Here is a 21,554-nt window from a genome sequence, read left to right on the forward strand (position 1 = left end):
TCTTAAAGTGTAAAATGCGCAAAAAAGATCAACATTATATGTGAAAGCTTAGTTTCTCTTGTAGCTTATTAATCTTCGCTACAAATATTATATATGAAAAGTTTGCTTTTCTTATAGCAACACTATGTATATTAATTTAAACCATTAACTTTTCCTGTTTGTGTGTTTGCGCTACTTAATAGTGATGTTGCTATTGGCTGACTAAATCATGTGTCTTATGCTATGAATATCCACTGTCATCGGCTGGCGAGATCACGTGACAAGAGCTATCTTACAAAAGTGCATCACAATCTCGATTTCAAAGCTTCAGAAAGTAACATGGGGTTTTTGGTGCAATTCGAATTTATACTTTCGTAATACAAAAATATGCAGCATATATGTTGCTGCACATCAAAGAACTTTCCAAAACATGGTTTTTCCCCCTGAGTTTCGTTTTCTGAAGTGCCGGGAAATTCTCAGCCACTGTATAAAACCATAACCATTCAAATGATTGATAAATTTTACAGTTCAGAGGGAACGTATACTGTCACTTAACACGAAAAAAGTGTATTTTCACCCAGGAGAAAGTGTTTCCCACTCTGGAGAAAGTGTATTTTTAACCGGGAGATCCGGGAAAAACCCAGGAATTTTTTTTCTTTGTCCACGTATACACCCTGTAATCAAGAAGTCGGTTTGTGCACAAAATCCTGCAATGGCAACACTTTTGCAGTTATGGTCGGCTATAGAGGCAGCATGGCTCAATATTTGTGCAGGGGACTTTCATTGACTTGACTCCATGTCACGTTGAGTTGCTGCACAACTCCAGGCAAAAGGAGGTCCGACATGATATTAGGAGGTATCCCATGGTTTTTGTCACCTTAGTGTATTGCTGCTCCGAACACTTCATAACGCCCCCCGCCCCCTCCCCACCCCCTGCGGGTCCAGGGGTTAGAATAGGCCCGAGGTATTCTTACGTGTCGTAAGACGACTAAAAGGAGTCTCACGCGTTTCGGCCTTTATGTGATGTTCCCCTGTAGGGTTTGACCTCCATTTTTTCAAAATTTCACCGAAGAGTAAGCCAATTGGGGAAGGGCGCCTTACATGGTGCATCGTGTCCAATATGCGCTGAGACCTATCGCATCCTACGTCAATGTGGATCTGAACTTCTGCTCATTCTCAAACTGTTGGATGAGGTCACCCTCTTGGGTGCGTACTTTTCCATCAACTGTGCAGTATCGTTTTCTACGCTGACGATGATAATGGACTTGTTTACTTGGTTGCACGGTAGCCAGTCCGTTGTGGTGGGGCCTCCATGTACACTGTTGGTTGTAGGCCCCTGACCATACAGGGATTGCTCTGCTGATGCCTGCGCCGTTAACTCCCCATGTATGCCGAGGAGTAGATGCCCGTCACCCTGGGGCATCAGGACTCCCAGCAATGGCCATCCTGCCAGGTGGCCTTTGTTGCGGCTGGGTGGGCCCGTGGGGAGTGCCCCTATTTGGATTGGGTGGCATCAGGGCAGGTGACACGCTAAGAAGCATAGTACATCATCGCTTGCTGGTGGTCAAACACCAGCAGTCTCTAAGGGGTCAATTTCTAACTTCATTGCTAAGAAATACGACTCCAAATCGTTCCCCTGCTGGCCACACCATGGGGGGAAAGTCAGGCTAAGGATGGCAGCAGCTCTTATTCACCCCGGTACCTTGTCAGGTATGTTCGAGAGCTGATAGGGAATCTTTCATGACGATGAAGCCCCAGTTTTATGCTGAGCATTTAGAGGACAAGTTTGGGGAGGTAGAGGGCTTGCCCAACATGAGATCTGGGTCAGTCTTGATTGAAACAGCATCCTCTGCCCAGTCAAGGGCGTTACTCGCTTGTGACAAGCTGGGGGATGTTTCTGTAACCATCGCACTACATAAGATCTGAAATATGGTCCAGGGTATCTTATTTCACAGGGATCTTCTTTTGCTGTTTGACAATGTGCTGCACGCCAATTTCGAGCAGCGAGGTGCACATTTCATTCGGCGGGTCCACCGGGGTCCAAGGGATTATCAGTTTGCCACCAGTGCCTTCATCTTGGCCTTTGAGGGTGATACATGACCCGAGAAGGTAAAGGTGATGGTCTACTGCTGTGATGTAAAGCCCTATATCCCTCGCCCAATGTGGTGCTTTAAATAGTTGATGGAAAAGTACGCACCCAAGAGGGTGACCTCATCCAACAGCCTGAGAATGAGCAGAAGTACAGATCCACATTGACGAAGGATGCGATAGGTCTCAGCGCATGTTGGACACGATGCACCATGTAAGGCGCCCTTCCACAATTGGCTCGCTCTGGAACTGGAAGTTCAGCCGTATCTCTTCCCTTGTACTTCCAGTGTCACATGTTGAGATTGTGGATGCTCACCACATCCCAATACTCCATGTGCCCCGCCTCCCATCTGTGTCAATTGCAGAGAGCACCATTCACTATACTCGCCTGACTGCAGGATTCTCCAGAAAGAAAGGAAAATCATGGAGTAAAAGATCCTGGACTGACTGACCTACACTGAGGCTGAGGTAATTTGAACACATACTGTACACATGCCGTCGCTACAACAGTTCTAGCCTCATCGGCTCCACCAACCCCAGTCACCTCTCAGAGCTGGAGGACTACACCTGGCCCCTTGATGGTGGGGGGCACTTCCCTCCCTGTTGCTCCCGCACCACCTGTTTCGGGAGCAACCCCCCCATCCCCAACCATTGGGGATTTCAGTCTCCACTTCTGAGCCAGAGAAGCGTAAGGCTTCTTCGGCTCCTCTCACTAGGAAGGGGTCCCTTGGGTCACTTCCTTCCCAGGTTTCTGTTAATGGGAAAGATGACTCCTGCCAGTGGCTGAAGAGCCCAAAAGCACCTGGTCTTAAGGCTTCACACTCATCCTTAATCCCGGAGACTGGATCAGTGAAGTCCTCCCAGCCAGGGAAACCCAAAAAGAAGAGCCACAAGACCAAGGGAATTGCAATGGCACCCACACCACTGCTACCTACAAGCTCTGTGTCTGCAGATGAGGTGGAGATTCTGGTGTCCTCTGAAGACCTAGATATCGCGACTCTCAGACACAATGGATATAGACTGCTCAGGCAAAATGTCAATGGCAGCAGGTGACTCTGAGGTGTAAACTGCCTCATTGAATGACCCATGCCTTCTCAGTCTCACGATGATGTCATCCTCCAGTGGAATTGCGGTGGTTTTTTCCACCGCCTGGCTGAGCTACAGTAACTGTTAAGCTTTACATCTGCTTTCTGCATTGCCCTCCAGGAAACCTGGTTACCGGCAATTGTGGACCCCTGCCCTCTCTGGCTATAAGGGGTACTACAGGAACTGTACTGACTATAATTGAGTGTCAGGTGGAGTTTTCATTTATGTCCTAAACTCAGTCTGTAGTGAAATTGCCCCTTCAAGTCCCTCTTGAAGCCGTGGCTGTCAGAATATGGACGATGCAGGAAATAACTGTCTGCAATGTATATCTTCCTCTAGATGATGCAGTACCCCTGAATGAAGTAGCTGCCCTGATTGATCAACTCCCTAAACCTTTCCTACTTTTGGGAAATTTTAATGCTCGTAACCCTTTGTGGGATAGCACCATGCTTACTAGCCGAGGCCGAAATGTCTAAACTTTACTGTCTCAGTTCGACCTCTGCCTCTTAAATACTGGGGCCACTGCACATTTCAGTGTGGCTCAAGGTAGTTACTCGGCCATTGATTTATCAATTTGCAGCCCAGGACTTCTCCCATCTATCCACTGGAGAGCACATGATGACCTGTGTGGTAGTGACCACTTCCCCATCTTCCTGTCACTGCCTCGGCATCAGGCACAGGGACGCCTGCCCAGATGGGCTTTAAACAAGGCAGACTGGGAAGCCTTCGCCTCTGCTGACACCATTGAATCTCCTCCACACAGGAACATCGATGTGATGGTTGAGCGGGTGACAACAACAATCCTTACCGCAGCAGAAAACAAGATCCCTCGCTCTTTAGGGTGCCCCCCGGTGAAAGGCAGAAGTCACTGAAGCAATTAAGGAGCATTGGCGAGCTCTACAGCGGCACCCTTCCCTGGAGCACCTCATAGCCTTTAAACGGCTCTGTGCCTGCGTTCGCCAACTTATCAAACGACAGAAGCAGGAGTGTTAGGAGAGATACATCTTGACCATTGGGTGCTATACATAACCTCCCCAAATCTGGGCAAAGATCAAACATGTTTTTGAGTACTAGACCCCAACAGGTGTTCCCAGTGTTGACATGAATGGCGTGTTGTCTACCGACACAAACGCGATTGCCGAGCTCTATGCTCAAGCTTCTGCGACAGAGAATTAACCCCCAGCCTATCACACTCTCAAACGGCAGCTGGAAGAGAAAGTACTGTCATTCACTACATGCCACAGTGAATCCTATAACACCCCTTTTACAGAGTGGGAGCTCCTCAGTGCCCTTGCACATTGCCCCAACACAACTCCTGGGCCAGATCGGGTCCACAGTCAGATGATTAAACTATAAGCAACATCTCCTCATGATCTTCAACTGGATCTGGTGCGACGGCACCTTTCCATTACATTGGCGGGAGAGCACCATCATTCCAGTGCTCAAACCTGTTAAAAATCCGCTTGATGTGGATAGCTATTAGCCCATCAGCCTCACCAACGTTCTTTGTAAGCTGCTGTAACGTATGGTGTGTTGGTGGTTGGGTTGGGTTGGGTCCTGGAGTCACATGGCCTACTGGCTCCATATCAGGGCAGCTTCCACCACTGTTGCTCTGCTACTGATAATGTGTCCCTCGAATGTGCCATCTGAACAGCCTTTTCCAGACGTCAACAACTTGTCGCCTTTCTTTTTTGATTTACGAAAAGTTTATGACACCACCCAGCGACATCATATCCTTGCTACATTATACAAGTGGGGTCTCAGAAGTCTGCTCCTGATTTCTATCCAGAATTTTCTGTCGCTCTGTATTTTCTGTGTCAAAGTTGGGGGCTCCCATAGTCCCCCCCCCCCCCCCTCCCACCATATCCAGGAGAGTGGGCCCACAGGGGTCTGTATTCAGTGTATCTCTGTTTTTGTGGCCATTAACAGTCTAGCAGCAGTTGTAGGGCCGTCCATCTCACTGTCTCTGTATGCAGATTACTTCTGCATTTCGTACTTCTCCACCAGTACTGGTGTTGCTGAGCGGCGCCTACCGGGAGCCATCCACAAGGCGCAGTCATGGGCTCTAGCCCACAGCTTACAGTTTTCAGCTTTAAAGTATTGTGTTATGCACTTCGGTCGGTATCGTACTGTTCATCCAGAACCAGAATTTTACCTTGATGATGATCCACTCACTGTATTGGAGACATATCGATCCTTAGGACTGGTTTTCGACTCTGATTGACTTGGCTTCCTCACCTTTGTCAGCTTATGTGGAAGTGCTGGCATCCCCTCAATGCCCTCCGCTGCCTTAGCGACACCAACTGGGGTGCAGGTCGCTCTTTGCTGCTGCAGCTCTACATAGCCCTTGTTCAATCCTGCCTTGACTATGGGGGTCTGATTTATGGTTCGGAGGCGCCCTCAGCGTTAAGTTTACTCGATTCAGTGCACCACTGTGGTGTTCACCTAGCGACAGGAGCTTTTAGGACAAGTCTTGTGACCAGCATTCTGGTGGAGGCCCGAGTCCCTCCATTGCAGGTTAGGCCTGCACAACTGCTGGCCAATTACGTTGCACATGTTCGTAGTTCTCCTGTGCATCCCAGTTAGTCTCCTTTTCCCACCCATGGCAGTTCATCTCCTGCATTTGCGGTCCAGATCAGGACTTCCAATTGCAGTTCATGTTCGATCCCTTCCTTCCAAACTGGAGTCCTTGCCTTTACCACCTGTATTTGAGGTCCATTCACGTACACCTCCATGGTGTACACCCAGGCGCAGGCTTCATCTGAACCTTTCGCATGGCCCTAAAGACTCAGTTAACCCCGCGGCTCTCTGCTGCCACTAACTCTAGATTCTTGACATGTACCAAGGCCATGAAGTGGTTTACACCGATGGTTCGATGGCTGATGATCTGATGATCACGTCAGCTTCGCATATGTCCATGGAAGACATATTGAACAGTATTCCTTGCCCGATGGCTGCAGTGTTTTCACTGCCGAGCTGGTGGCTATATCTTGTGCTCTTGAGCACATCCGTTTACGCCCTGGGGACTCGTTTCTTCTGTATACTGACGACTCCTTGAGCAGCCTACAAGCTGTCGACCAGTGCTACCCTCGTCGTCCTTTGGTAGCGACCATCCGGGAATCCATCTGCTCCCTGGAACGGTCCAGTCGTTCAGTGGTGTTTGTCTGGACCCCAGGTCACGTCGTAATCTCAGGGAATGAACTTGTCGACAGACTGGCCAAGCAGGCTACACGAAAACGACTTATGGAGATTGGATTCTCTGAAACTGACCTGCGTTCAGTACTACGCCGCAAAGTTTTGCGGCTTTGTGAGACAGAATGGCATAACCTCAGTACGCACAATAAACTGCGTGCCATGAAAGAGACTACGAATGTGTGGAAGACCTCCACGTGGGTCTCTCACAGGGACTCTGTGGTTCTCTGTCGGCTCCGCATTGGCCACACTTGGGGTGACACACAGCTACCTCCTGCGCCGTGATGACCCAGCCTTGTGTCAGTGCTGCGCCCCGCTGACAGTGGCCCATATCTTGGTGAACTGTACTTCTTTGGCTGCCCTGTAACGGACTCCTCAGTTACCGGACTCGTTGCCATTAATTTTAGCTGACAGCGCCTCATCGGCTAATTTAGTTTTACGTTTTATATGTGATGGTGGGTTTTATCATTCTTTATGAGTTTTTGCGCATGTCCTTTGTCCCTTTGTGTTCTCCACTCTAATGCCTTTAGGCTGGATGTCTTAATGTGTCACAGAGTAGCTGGCTTTTCCTTTTTATTCTCATGCTCGGCCAACCACAAGTATCTGTTCTCTTGTGTTTATCCCTTCTACCTGTTTCTTGCTTTTCTCTGTGGTTTTCTTTTCCTGTTTTGTCCATAGTAGTGTTGGTCATCTTTCTGTCGTTCTTCTGGTTCTTCCATTCTCCTGTTGTTGTGCTGTATGTCTCCTTTCTTTTCCTCTCTCCTTTGTGTAATTATTTTACAGGGAACAAGGGACTGATGACCTGGCAGGTTTATTCTGAAAGATGTCATTTGTGGAACTACCAAAGACTACTGGTGGGCATAATTATTTCATATCACAGTCACCAGAGACAGTTTCGTGTGAATAGCAGCAATAAGCATTACAAGGTCTGTTCAAAAACTACCAGAACATTCATAATTTCATGCCAATGTTGCATTGGAGCAAACTTTGGTTGGGATCTCTGCACAAGTCAGTATTTATTTAATGTGTGACTGCCGGAAGTTTTATTGTTGTAGATCTGTTAGTTATTGTTCAGTGCTGTATTGAGTAGAACATTGTGTTGCATAGTTTGCAAATTTAGAGATGACAGAGTTAGAGAAGCAATTGCACCTGAATTAAATTTTGCATGAAACTCAAGAAAACGTTTACAGAGACACAGCAAATGATGTAGGAAGCCTACGATGACGAGTGCTTAAGCTGTACTCAGTGTATGAATAATTCACACCGATTAAAAATGGCTGGAACAAAGTTAAAGAATACCCTCCTTCAGTACGCCCTTCAATGTTTACAAACAACACTCATGTCAAGAAGTCAATGAAATTGTACATGCAAATTGAAGACTGACTCTCAGAGAGATTACAGAAGAATGTAACGTTTCAGTTGGATTGTGTCATCAAATCATGATACAGAATTGTGGAATGCATTGTTTGCTACCAAGTTCATCCCATGGCTCATTAGTCTGGACCAGCATCATTTGGTGTGTCTCTGTAAAGAAGAGATCTTCGCTTCGCAATCTGTGAAGAGCTTATGGATCATGCAAATGAGAACTAGATGTTCCTTAAGAGAATCATAACTGGTGATGAGACGTGGGTATGCAGTTACGGTGTAGAGACCATGGTTGAGTCTACACAGTGGGTCAGGAGAGGTTATCAGAGACCAGAAAAAGTTCGTCAGGTCAGGTCAAATGTCAAAGCCATGCTGATAGTTTTCTCTGACTTTGAAACATTAGTTCACCATGAATTCGTGTCCCAGGACGAACTGTTATTCGATGCTACAATTGGGACGTGTTGCAATGCGTGCGAGAAATTGTGAGAAGGAAATGGCCTGAAATGTAGCGAGACAATTCGTGGCTCTTGTACCACGATAATGTGCCCACACATTCATCCCTGTTGGTGCTTGACTATTGCACAAAAAATGAAATTAGTGTGCTGCCTCATCCTCCATACTCACCAGACCTGGCCCTGTCGACTTTTTTTTTTTATTTTCAAAGTTGAAAACCCCGTTGAAAGGACAAAGATTTGCAACAATAGACAAGATAAGAGAAAATGTGCAGACGGCACTTCGCGCAATCCAGCAAGAGGTTACCAAGACTACTTGCAGAAGTGGAAACGGCATAAGGAGCGATGTATTAATTGTGGAGGAGAGTATTTCGAAGGAAAAGGTAAGCCTAGCAAAAATTTTGTGGATAAAGTTTCCGAATGTTTTGAACAGACCTCACAGATGTTTTACCTTCACCTACATCTACTTTGTACTCTAAAAGCCACCTAACAGTATGTGATGGAGGATACTTCTGGTAGCACTAACTGATCTCCCTTCTCTGTTCCACTGGCAAATGGCATGTGAGAAGAATTATTGTCACTAAGCCTCTGTATTAACTCTAATTTCTAAAATTTTCTCATCATGGTCATTTCATGAGATGCATATTGGAGGAATTAATATGTTGTCTGACTCTTCCCAGAAATTACTCTCTCAATGTGTTAGTAGTAAACCTCTCCATGATGGACGTTGCCTCTCTTGTAGCATCTGGCACTAGAGTTTCTTGAACATCTCTGTAAAGCTCTCGCACTGGCTAAATGATCCTGTGACAAAATGCACCACTCTTCATTGGATATTCTGTGTCATTTCTATCAGCCCTACCTGGTAAGGGTCCTAGATCAATGAATAGTACTCAAAAATCAGTCAAACAAATGCCTTGCAAGCCACTTCTTTTTTGGATGACATATATTTCTTTAAGATTCTTCCCATAAATGTGTCTAGCATCTGCGTTTCTTACTTTTTGTTTATGTGGTCATTCCAGTTAAGATTGACTGGCTACTTATTCCTGGATATTTTACAGTAGATACTGTTTCCAGATATCTGTCATAAATAGTACATTGTACAGCAGTGGATTTCTTTTTGTATGTATGTGCAGTATGACACATTTATTTAAATTCAGGGTCAAATGCCAGAGCCTGCACCATTCATCAGCCCTCTGCAGATCATTCTATAAATCGACACTGTCTACTGGCATTCCTGCTTTCTTATAGACAACGGCATCATCTGCAGGTAGTCTTAAAGAGCTTTCTATGCTTTCTACTTCATTATTCTATATGCTGTAAACAGTAATGCTTCCATCAGATTTCCTTGGGGTTATCCGAAAATTACCTTTACATCTGTCGATTTTGTTCTGTTAAGAGTGACATGTTGAGTTCTACCGGCAAGGAAGTCTTGAATCCTGTTGCAAATATGGTCCGATACTTAGTAAACTTGTTTCTTCTTTTACTAAACGGCAGCACAGGACAGTTGTCGGATGCCTTCCTGAAGTCAGGGAAAATAGCATCAACCTGAGTGCCCTTGTCTACAGTGCTATGAATCTCATGGAGGAACAGAGTGAGCTTTTCGCAAGATCCCTGTGGAATCCATATTGATTTTTACAGTGGAGATTTTTGCTCTTCAAAAACATAATAATTCTTCAATGTGAAACATGTTCCATAAATCTAAAACAGATTGATGTCAGTGATACAGGCTGCAATTACGTAAATCTGCTCTATGATCCTTTTTGAAAATGAGAATGATCTGCACTTTTTTCAAGTTGCTGGGTTTCCTTCATTGCTCGAGTGATTAGTATAAACTGTTGCTTCCAGCAATTAAGTTAAACTGCTGCTAGAAGGGGAGCAAGGTCTTTCACATAATCGTTACAGTATCTTACAGAGGTTTCATCTGGTCGTGATGCCTTTCCACAACTAAGCAATTGTGGTTGCTTTTCTGCTCTGAGGTCAGTTCCTCAGTATCTGCCACTTTGATATTTGTTTCATGATTGAGAGGAAGGATTCAGTATTTCAGCCTTCTCTGTGTTGTAACTTATCCTTATCCCAGTTCAGGTTGCGATAGTTCTATAAGAGCTGCTGATTGATCTACATCACCAGAATAAGAAGGTTGGGTGTATACACTTTAACCTTAAATCTTTTAACCACTTTGATCACCCCCCGCGCAAGCCGATGAACATCTTGCACGAGTGCCAAAGGAGACATGGGCTGCTGCAGTTTACACACTTCGGCTGCTCGTCTTTCTTTGTTGTGGAAGTGCAGCAGCTGTGCTGGTCAAGCAGGCATTGGTTTGTCACATCATTCTGTTGTTTAATACAAGATGCATGGAGGTTGAGGCAGAAGGTCCAGTTCATTTCACAAAGGATAAGGGTGTCATACAGCCGCACAGGATTGACTACACCATTAGTATGAACAGCAGCTCCTTCTTGCAGTTCATCGAGTTAAGAAGTATCATTGAGATGCTGGCCCATTATAATCTGATTGTCCTTCGAAAACAAAAATATAGCTATCTATTCTGTAGATGTTCTGTGTTCTAAGACTGGAAACACATACGGGTTGGGGCAAATAAGTGGCCCACATGAATGGATATGATTGGACATGAATGTATGCATATAAACAGACCCCGTGACATGCACACTACCTCTACACCTGCCTCATGATCAGTACCAGTTCAGAATGTAGTGCAGGCTGTGTCAATGTGAGTGGAGCAGTGCAAAGGAGATGACGGTACTTACAGTGGAGCAGCAGGCGTTCATTGTGGAAAGTTGGTGACAACAAAGTCATGAAAAAGGTGTGGTCAGTTGTTTGCTGAGAAGGTTAATGGCATCAAAGAGCCAGTGAAGAGTGCCGCTCAATGCTCGCTCCAAAAATTACATGAAGCAGGATCTATTTTGAACAAGTTGAAAAACATTTTGAAATGTGCCCACACACCAGAAAATGGGGCTACAAGTTCACCAAAAAATGCTTCAGAATCCTACCAATTCAACCCAATGCCTGTCGCATGAGACTGGCATATCTTGATCATGTGGACGAAAATTCCACCTTGACCTGCACATGTAGTGTCGAGCTTCTATTATTTATGCATTAAAACCAGCGGATGCTCCTCAGTGCCTCCAGTTTTGTGAGCTGCTGGTCACTGAGATAACAATGTTTGGCTGGGACATGGATCAGTTCTTTATGTCTGATGAAACCTGGTATCATTTGAGTTATGTCAACTCACAGAATCACAGGTTCTGGGTGTTCGAGAATCTGTATAACTTCCACAAAACACCATTGCATGATCAGAAGTTTGAGGTTTGGTGTGCAGTGTCTGCAAGCCACATTATTGGTCCCATCTTCTTTCATCAGATGCTGACTTTGGCACGTTACATTGCCAACATTTTGAAACCATTTGTGGCAGCATTAATGGAGGAGTAAAAGACCTACAGTTACTTCCCACAGGATGGAACAACTGCCCATACAGCCGATTGAACCTTGGAGTATGTTCACCCAATTTTCACGCCAACAGAGTTGTTAGCAGAGGTCATTCTGGTCATGACCACAAGTAGTACCGAGGTCACCTGATCTGTAAGTCTGCTGGTGTATGCAACAACCCTAAGTCTTCAAGAACTGCAGCAGAACAGTTTGATGAGATTGCCGGAATTCCAGCAGTCCTTCAGAAACTTGCTGACCAGGGTCCAAAAGTGCCAAGAGATGAATGGTGGTCACTTTATACATCTGCTATAGTCATGTTAGTACTGCATTTCCTTTCCTCAGCTCTGTCCCTTTGCCCCCAGAACTCTGTTCTCTGGGCCACTTTTATATGCTCCACCCTGTATTTGCAAACTAGCACTTTGTGGCCAGATCATTGTCTTTGTTATTGATCAGGTGTGTGTGTGTGTGTGTGTGTGTGTGTGTGTGTGTGTGTTCTGATTGGACGTTAATCTGTCCACACATAATTGGAGAAGATACTCTTTTTGTTGTCTATAAGGAGGTTGTTTGTGTCCTTACTCCGGATGATAATTACACGAAATATTTGTCAGGAGTCGTAAGCAGTGGGTCCTTGAGGTACAGAATACGTGAACACTGTGAAGTAAGTTTAAACAGTTCATTAACAAAAGACTGATTATAAAATACGCACACCAATCATCACTGTGTCTGAAATCCTAACACTGGCTGATTACGGTCATATCGAAAGGCTCCATGGTGAGCTAAGAAAAAGAGAGATATTCGTGCCAAGGCCGCGCCAGCTATACGGCATGCTGCGGACGGCGGCCAGTGGCTTACTCCCCTGTGGCGCGCTGCATCCGGACACACATCTACTGACCAAGAAAACTGTCAGCATTTCAAGTTAGGATGGCTGGCAAGTGCGTGTTACATACTGTACGGCTTTGTGCATAATCATAGTACATGATTGCACCTAGCTTTCGTTCAGTTGGCAATAAGATCTGTAAAAATTTTTCTGGATGTAGTAGTAAACTGCTCAAATGATTATTTGAGCTACTTTCTAAGGCTCTTCTTAAGTTAAGGGCATCAATTCTAGCATTTGATAAACTATCAGTAATCCTTAACAAAAGTGTGCTTAAATCTAAGTGTGCACTCACAGCATTTAATTCCTGGAATAGTTCTTGGATATTTGTGTTCATTTCATTACGAATTATGTGGAAACACAAGATAAATTGCTTCACAATCTGTTCAATGAAAACTGTGTGGTTAGTAATGGTTCTTTGCATATTCTTTAATATGATAATTTCATTAGAGAGGTTAGTTGAATCTGTACTGGACTGTTGTTCAAGAGCTAATATTTTGTCTTTAACTTCCAGTAGATCTTGACTAGTTAAAGTACCAAATACAGTACAAAGGATACTCCCTCCAAAATCAAACCAGGCATGTTTATGCCTAATTAAAGTTTTGTGTGACAGAAGCTTTAAAAAACAGTAAATCTCTTGTTCATAATTAGCAAATGTAGACTCTACCTGAATTTTGGCTGTGATCCAGTTATTATACCAAGATGTACCAATTTTCAAAATTGTATTGTTGCCATTAACAGAACGAAATAGATCAATTTGCTTCTTTACAGAATCGAACTGTTGCTGGATTTCACTCAGATTGTACTTGAGGACAAGTTTTGTATTACTTGTTGAAACTACTATGTCTGATCGTGGTTCGAACAAAACACCTGTACTCTGTGGTACTATTACTACAGCATTAGTAGAATACACTATCATAGCAAGCATTAGAATAAAAATGAACATGGTTAATTAGTTCTAAATACTAGAATTAACAATGAACATAAAATAAATGAGTTTCTTGTGGTAACCTGTGGAATAAAAGGTTTAGTTTCACTTGCGCACTCGTGTAATAGCTTCAATATTAAATTTTCGCAACACATCCACATAAGCACATGGCTGAAATAAACACTCTTATTGCAATCTCACACATCACACATGTTACGCAGATTGTAGGGGTGTCTGAAACAGGATCGCTCGGAACGTGGCGATGCCTCGACCTCGAAGTCTGGACTGCAACCTCACGATTCTTGCTTCCTCATGATTGCCGCTTCCTGGGTTTGAGAACAGCAGGTCTGCCTCTCGGTCGGTCCTCATCGTCTTGCGATGCTATAGGAAATCTACCCAGAAATGGCTTTACACGATTGACGTGAACGACAATTGAACGAAAGGGCAGTTGGAGCTTAAGAGTGACTGGCAACAACACCTCCAAGATTGGATATGGTCCTTTCCGAAACTTCTTAAACTTTTTGACTTGACTCTTTTTTTAACACCACGTTGCTCAGATACACAAGATCTCCAACTTGATACTGTGACACTGCTGCTGGCAGTTGTGTTGTCTTGCTTGCTGAAGGAAGGATTGATGATTACGCTGTTTCACTACCCTCCATGCTTCCTTTAGTTTGCGTGCTAGATCCCTTAAGTGTTCATTGCTGATTCCGGCACTTGATTGTGCAAAGTCCAAGGGTGAAAGTATTCTTCTTCCGGAGACGATCTCATATGGACTTAGGCCACTTGAGCTGTGCATTTTGAGGTTGTAACAACTTATCAAGTACGGTAATCAGACATCCCAATTGTTGTGTTTGCTGCTCACATAATGAATGGCTAACCATTTTAATAACTGTTCTGTGGACTCGCTCGACTCTTCCATTTCCTTCAGGGTGTGCTGGTGTAGTCCTTAAATGAGTTACTTGCATGAGCTTACAAGTCTGTTTAAATAATTCACTCACGAAATTCGTTCCTTGATCACTAATTATACTTAATAGTGATCCAAACTTAAGAATCCATTCTTTTACAGAAACTTTGGCTATAGTCTCAGCACAATGATCAGGTATTGGTATCATGAGAAGGTATCTAGAGAAATGATCTAACATTGTCATTATGTATTTGTTTCCATCTTTAGTCTTAGGCAACGGTCCTACAACATCTAGCCCTACTCTTTCAAATGGTTCACTTGCTTCTGGCAGTTCTTGCAGTGATGCTCTACTTTTTCCTACATTATTCCATCTGTTACAGAAATCACATTGTGAAACAAACTCGAAATTGACCGCTTTGCGGTTTGGCCACCAAAACATTCGAGCTATTTGAATGTTTGTTGCTTTTTTTACCACAATGTCCTGATGATAAAGAATCGTGTTGTTCTCTCGTGATTTGCTCTTTCATGCTAACTAGGCGGTTTCCCTTGCTAGTAATTTTGTACAATAATCCATCTTATTTCGACAAAACGTTGATCATTTTTCCATAATTTGCATTATGGATCTTCTTCTTGAGCTGCCTTTAACTCTTCTTCTTGACTTGTTGCAACACAAACATTGACTTTTCGACTCATTGCATCAGCATTCACATGTTGTTTACCAGGTCGGTGAATAGCCTTAAATTGGTACTCACTCAGTCTTAATGCCCATCTTGTTAACATGGAACTTGGATCCTTTAAGCTCAATAACCATTTAAGTGCGGCATGATCTGTAATAACTGTAAATTCTCTTCCTGTTAAGAAACATCTGTTATGTATTATACCAAAAACGAAAGCACAAAACTCCTTCTCGTTAGTAGTATAATTGCATTTTGTTTTGTTTAATTGTCTTGAAGGAAATGAGACTGAATGTTCATGATCGTCAACTTCTTGAGTCAAGATTGCACCTATGGCAAAATTGGATGCATCTGTTGAAAGAATAAAAGGTTTACTGAAATCCGGATAGGCTAACACTGGGGCTGTGGTTAGAGCGGTTTTAAGTTCTTCCATTGCCCTTTTGCATTTTGTTGACCAATTAAATGTGGCTCCTTTCTTCAGTAGCTGTGTCATTGGACCTGCTATATTCACATAACCGGCTATAAATCATCTGTAGAAATTTGATAATCCCAAAAATGATTGTAGTTCTTTCAAATTCTGTGGTTCAGGAAAATTCTTTACATCTTCAATTAATTTTGCATCAGGTCGAACACCTGCACTGGTTATAACATCACCAAGATAGTCCGCTACAGAAATTGATTGGTAGTGGTGATTGTTGCCGACTTACGTGGGGGGCCTCAATCAAAATGATATTTCATTCAATTTTGATTTACAATATATTAATTTCCTCGGCTAGTCAGTTCACTTTAAAGCAAAAAATAATCTTTAGTTATTAATTACAATTGCAGCCCATGCACGCGCGAGAGTGTTTTTTCTTACCTCCGTTAACCATTGCATTGTATTCGGAGTCCTGGCTCTGGCTCTCGGCTGTTGTACTGAAAATAAGAATCTGAAAGCTATGTATTTTCTGCAACGTCAGGCGGCTGTGGGGAAAAATGTATATTATGTTAATAGCGGGCGAGTTTTTCGCTTCCGCTAATTTTTATAAGTTAATATTGCCAAGTAATAGCATCGTTGGCTGCATCGGCCTCTGTGATTGTTGCACTGTAAATTACTCGAATGCAGGTTAATTCAAGGAAGGCGGACATGAAATCGGGATCACCTCTTACAAATTAAAAGTGAACAATAATATTAAATCAGTATATTATCTGCTTACTTAGTACAAATATGCTTACATTTGCCGGCACTCGCAAGATGTTCGTTTACACGCAACCAAGACAAGAGGTGAAGTTGACTAAAAAAATTAACAAAAGAGCCTATCTTGTCGTCTCTTTAGATCATTTTGTTATATTTCTTTGTCCTCGAAACTTACACAGAGAAATTATTATAATACGGATACATGAGAGAAATGTATGTTCGCCTGAGCAGCTAGTGTCCACTTATTATTCAATGTTTAAATGTCTCTTCTTTATAAATATTGTTTTTAAGTCTTTTCTTAGTATTTCACTGGGTACAGTATAATGGTTAACTTTACTTTGTGCAAAATGACATTTATCTATTGATAAAGACAGGTTTGTGCTTCTTATATGCTCAAAAACAGCTTGTAGTCTCTCAGTATGCTGTTTCATGTTTTCACCAAAAATTATTACATCATCAAGGTAAACAAGTGCTTTTGTTGGGCTGAGCCCTCGTAAAACTGAATCCATCAGACTTTGAAATGTAGCTGGAGCATTACGAAGTCCAAACGGCGTACGAAGATACTTGTATACTCCTGTTGCTGTTACAAATGAAGTTTTTGCTTGATCATCTGGATGCATTGTTAACTGGTGATAACCACATGTTAAATCACATACTGAAAAAAAATTCGACATCTGCCCAAGTAATCCAAGGTTTCCACTAAATTTGGTAAGGGGTAAATGTCAGATGTGGTCACAGCATTCAGAGATTGGTAATCAACACCAAAATGGAACTGCAGCTCTCCAGAAATTGATTTCTTCTTTGCAATTACAACAGGCAAATACCACGGTGGGTCTGAAGGATCTCTTGGTTTTATAATTCTGGCTTCTAATTGTTCTTTAACCATGTCTTCTACCAACTCTCTTTGACTGAATGGTATTCGGTAAGGTTTCTGTGTTATTGGGGCTGCATTCCCTGTATGAATACGATGCTGAACTAAATGAGTGACAGGTAAATTTGCACGTTCTCTGAATAAATCTGCATACCCCAACAAAACAGGCGCTAAAATCTTCTGTTCATCAGCTGTCAAATGTTCTATCTTCTTCCAAATTTTGCACATCAGTTCATTATTAACTTCATCTCCTCGTTGCAATTTTGCATTACTGTTACCAAAATCAGTGTTTATAACTGCAGCATTTGTTACCTCATCTGGGCTCTGTACTACATCACTTTTACTTACACTCAACACTTCAGCAAATTTCGTTCCTCATGACAAAACAGCATCCTCATAGCTCATATTCGTTATTGTAACCGGGACTTTCGCGACATTCTGTATCACCATTGTGGCAACACCAACGCTTCTAGCAACATAACAATGCATTGTATCCAGTAACTCACTTTTCTTGGTTCGCTCAATTAATAACAAAGTTCCTTCCTTGAATCAGGGTGACTTAACTTCCATGTAGACTTTCTTTCCTACCCCCTTGGGTATTTGCTGAGGCTGATCAATTTGAACATCGACTCAGACGGTTTGAACTGATGCATCATTTGGGCGGTTCATTCCCACTACGTCAGTATTGCTGCTCCTTCGAGTACGATCTGAAGAATGATTTCCTAGGTTGTAGTTGCTACGGCCTAGTCTGATCTTTCTTTCTGCGACAAATATCTCTGCCTCGTTAGTGGACAAGAAATCAAATCCAAGTACACCGTCATAACGCGTTTCGTTATTTGAAACTCCTTACACCCTTGCTGTGTATTTATCTTTATCTTTATTTTCACCTTCATCTTGGCCTTGGCCAAGAATTAATTCTACGTCAACTTCTCCATGGTTACGAAGTTTTCCTCCGTTTAACCCTCGCACTTTTAATAGAGGCAGTTTCAATTTATCCCGTTTATCTGTACAACACCACATTGAGGTCTGTGCTCCTGTGTCAATAAGTAGCTTGATGTTTCTCCCACGATATACAGCAACTATCACGAAGTGATTTTCGCTAACAGGAATTGCTGTCTCTGGCAAAGGACGGACAGAGTGTTGTCCTGTATGTCCCCGTACTCATTTAAAGATGTGGCAGATTGTCTGTTGTTTGCATTATCTTTCTTCTTGTTGTTGACTATCTCTCGAAACATGATCCTGCATCCCGCAGTGACAGCAGATTCGATTCTCTTTACAATCCTTACACTTCTGACCCAGCTTATTGCATCTGTAGCATTGTACTGCTGTGTTGAAAACTCCGTGTTCTTCTTTCTGCATCTCATTCAGTCGTCTTAGTGCTTCAACGAAACCAACAGCTGATTCTACTGCTTCCTGAAACGTTTTACATCATTTCAGTCTAACAGCTTTGCTTAATTCCTCTCTGCACAACCCATGAATAAATGTGTCCAAGGGTCTCTGGTCGGCTTCAAACAACTGAATGGGATTTTAATTTTTATCTTCTACTAACTCGTAGCATTGATGTCTTGAATTCTGTCGGCAAACTGCTCCTTAGATTTGTCCTGCGTGTTCGCAAACCGTAAAGTTGCTCCTATAAAATCTGATTGCGTTTTTACATTTAAATCTCTGAACAGCAAATGTTCTAAACTCATTGTAATCTTCTGTTTTCACACAAATAGGCTCCGCTTTAATGAAATCTTATGCTGCTCCCTGAATTCTTAATTTGGCAACCACTAGCTTATTGGAATCTGTCCATGATCCTAACAGGGCGGCACCTTCAAGCTTATGAAAAAACACTTTTACATCATCTTCGGGTTTCCCGCTAAACGCTGGTACTGATGGCAATAATGAAAAATTCTTTATTGTCGTTGTACTTGTACTTCATGATCTATCATTTGATAAGTCTTTCGGAATGTTACGCTCGCTTCTTTCTGCTTTTAACTGCCGAATCTCTTCTTGCAGTTCATTACTAACAGTTTGTAGATTGACAACGCTACTCTGACTGGATTGCAGCATTTCATATAATTTAACGCCAATGAGTCACTCAAGTGTAAAATAAAAATCCACCACTGCCTTTCGTATTCTAGCCAAACTGGAGTAGACCAACCTGAATCCCAGTGTTGGATGTCCCCGCATAGTTGGAAGATGTTCATGCTGCTGTTGCTGCTGCTCGAAGTTCACATTGTGCTGCACCTCTTCAGGACTGTAGGTTTTCCATAATTATTCCCATGCTGACACCACTTCTATAAGGAGGTTGTTTGCGTTTTTACCCCCGGATGATAATTACATGAAGTATTTGGCAGGATTTGTAACCAGTGGGTTCTGGAGGTACAGAATATGCAAACAATGAGAACAGTTTATTAACAAAAGACTGATTATAAAACATGCATGCTACGCGCACCCATCATGACTGTGTCTGACTTCCTGAGGCCACGCTAGCCACATGGTGCGCTGCGGACGGTGGCCAGTGGCTTACTCCTCTGTGGTGCACTGCGGGCGGTCGCACGTCTACTGACCTAGCAAATTGTCAGCATTCCAAGATATGTCGTCTGGTGAGTGCGTGTTATGTACTGTACGGCTATGTGCAAACCGGTAGACCCTTACACATCATATTCTAGTCCCTTTCTAATATGAGCCTGGAATTTTTAATTTCTTGTATGAAGGTGAGTCAGCCTCTTTATTGTTCATTTAAATTATTAACCAAGTGGTGCTGCAGAAGAAATTTCCTGCAGTTTTGAAGACTGTTCAAACACTATTCTTGTTGATTGTAAAATGTGTTATTTCAAATAAACTGATGTACTTGTAATCCTTATATGTACAACCAATTAAGTTAACATACAGCAATTAGACCAAGAATCAAGGGGCTTTTTCCTTTTTGATTTTAGAAAGAGTAGCTGCTTTTCTTCACAAAATAGCCACTATTCATGTTGCAATAAATCATTTTCTGCCCTACCTCTAGCGCGAGCCAGTACCTGGTCAGTCAAAAACTGCAGTACCTAATCAGTCAAATGCAGTATCTTCAAAGGAGCCAAAAAAACCACGGCAGCTTGTTCCCAGAATCAACCTTGTACAATTTGATGAGTTTAAAGAGACACCAACGTAAGTAAAGTCATAGCAGGTATTGTGTATGTAACTTCATATATGCACACATTGTGGTAGGTATTTAAATGACTACAGTTGCAGTTCTCTGTGATAAGTAGAATGGACATAAGAGTGCATTAGTGTTGATTGTGTTCAGTGTTGTTACCAGTCCTGGTAGGGTATATAAGGGGTGCGGACAGTGTCAGATGTTAAGTGATCACTGTGAAGGACATTTGGAGATGCCACATACTTGTGTGAGACAGCTTTATCAGCATCTGACAGATTGAAAGGAGCTCATTGTGGACCTCTATTTATCTGGCTGGCCGAACTGTGCAATATTCAGACTTGGGTGGCATTCAGATGTGTTAGTGGACTGCATGGGAACAAGAGAACAAACTTACTTACCAAGGTTCCAGTCATCCATGTCTGACTGCCACAAGGGACATCATAACCCCTTTCAAGCTGAGAACAAGTAATGGGTTCCCTGTAACATTGTGTCATACCATACCATTGGCCTGAGACTAACAGCACCCGGACTAGGGAATTACAGTCCCATGCTTAGGCTATCATTGACACCACAATACAAAAGATTGCGTTTGGAGTGGTTCTATGACCGGGAAGCATGAACTTCCGATGAATGGCATCACATTGTGTTCAGTGATTGATTGTGGTTCTGCACTATCCAGGATGGCAAGTATAATGGCCACCTGGGGAGAGGTCTTATTCTTCCAATGTTTTGGAGAGGTATAGCAATGTTGCTCCTCCTGTCATGTGAGGAGCCATCAAGTACAACTGGTACAGCTGTTAGTTGTTGAGGATACTCTGACAGCACAATGGTATGCCGTGAACATCCTGTATGCTCACATTTTACGACTGATGTGACAATATTGTGCTGCCAGTTTTCAACAGTGCACTGCATCTACACACTTGACACATGCGTCTATGGACTCTGCGTGATGTTGAGGTACTCCCAATGGCCAGCAACATCCCCCAGGTCTGTCCCCAGTAGAACATATATGGGATTAGCTTGGACATTAACTCTGTCCCATTCTCAGTATGTAGGATATCAAGGTCCATTTACAACGGTTTTGGGTCACCTATCCTCAGGCAAGAATACAATGGCTTTGACATCCTTGACTGAATCAGTGCATGCATCCAAGCCAGCGGAAATACAATGTTGTACTCTTAAGTGAGTTTATATTTCCAAGATCTTTGTAAATTTGGCCCAATGTTGTAGTCACTAAAGTAACATCACATACTCTCTCGACCAGTGAAGTCTCATTTTGCTTCCTTTTCTCATTTTGGGTGCTTCACTTTTTTGTCAGGCTGTGTATTTCTTGAGAAAATATTGTGAAACTATGTGAATGAAGCATTTGTTAACAGAAAATGCTTAAAAAAAT

At 42.9% G+C, this 21,554-nt stretch overlaps 1 protein-coding gene across 1 annotated transcript in view; it reads left to right on the forward strand.

Moving 5' to 3' along the window:
* The window catches only part of LOC126236449 (spindle and kinetochore-associated protein 1-like), a 121,822-nt gene that overhangs the window by 95,387 nt on the left and 4,881 nt on the right, over positions 1-21,554 (forward strand). The window contains exon 4 of the mRNA XM_049945768.1: positions 20,033-20,172. Within this exon, the coding sequence (XP_049801725.1) occupies positions 20,033-20,172 (140 nt within the window). The remainder of the gene's footprint in view (positions 1-20,032; positions 20,173-21,554) is intronic.

This window comes from Schistocerca nitens, chromosome 2, assembly GCF_023898315.1.
Source record: "Schistocerca nitens isolate TAMUIC-IGC-003100 chromosome 2, iqSchNite1.1, whole genome shotgun sequence".
In the NCBI taxonomy this organism is placed as follows: domain Eukaryota; kingdom Metazoa; phylum Arthropoda; class Insecta; order Orthoptera; family Acrididae; genus Schistocerca; species Schistocerca nitens.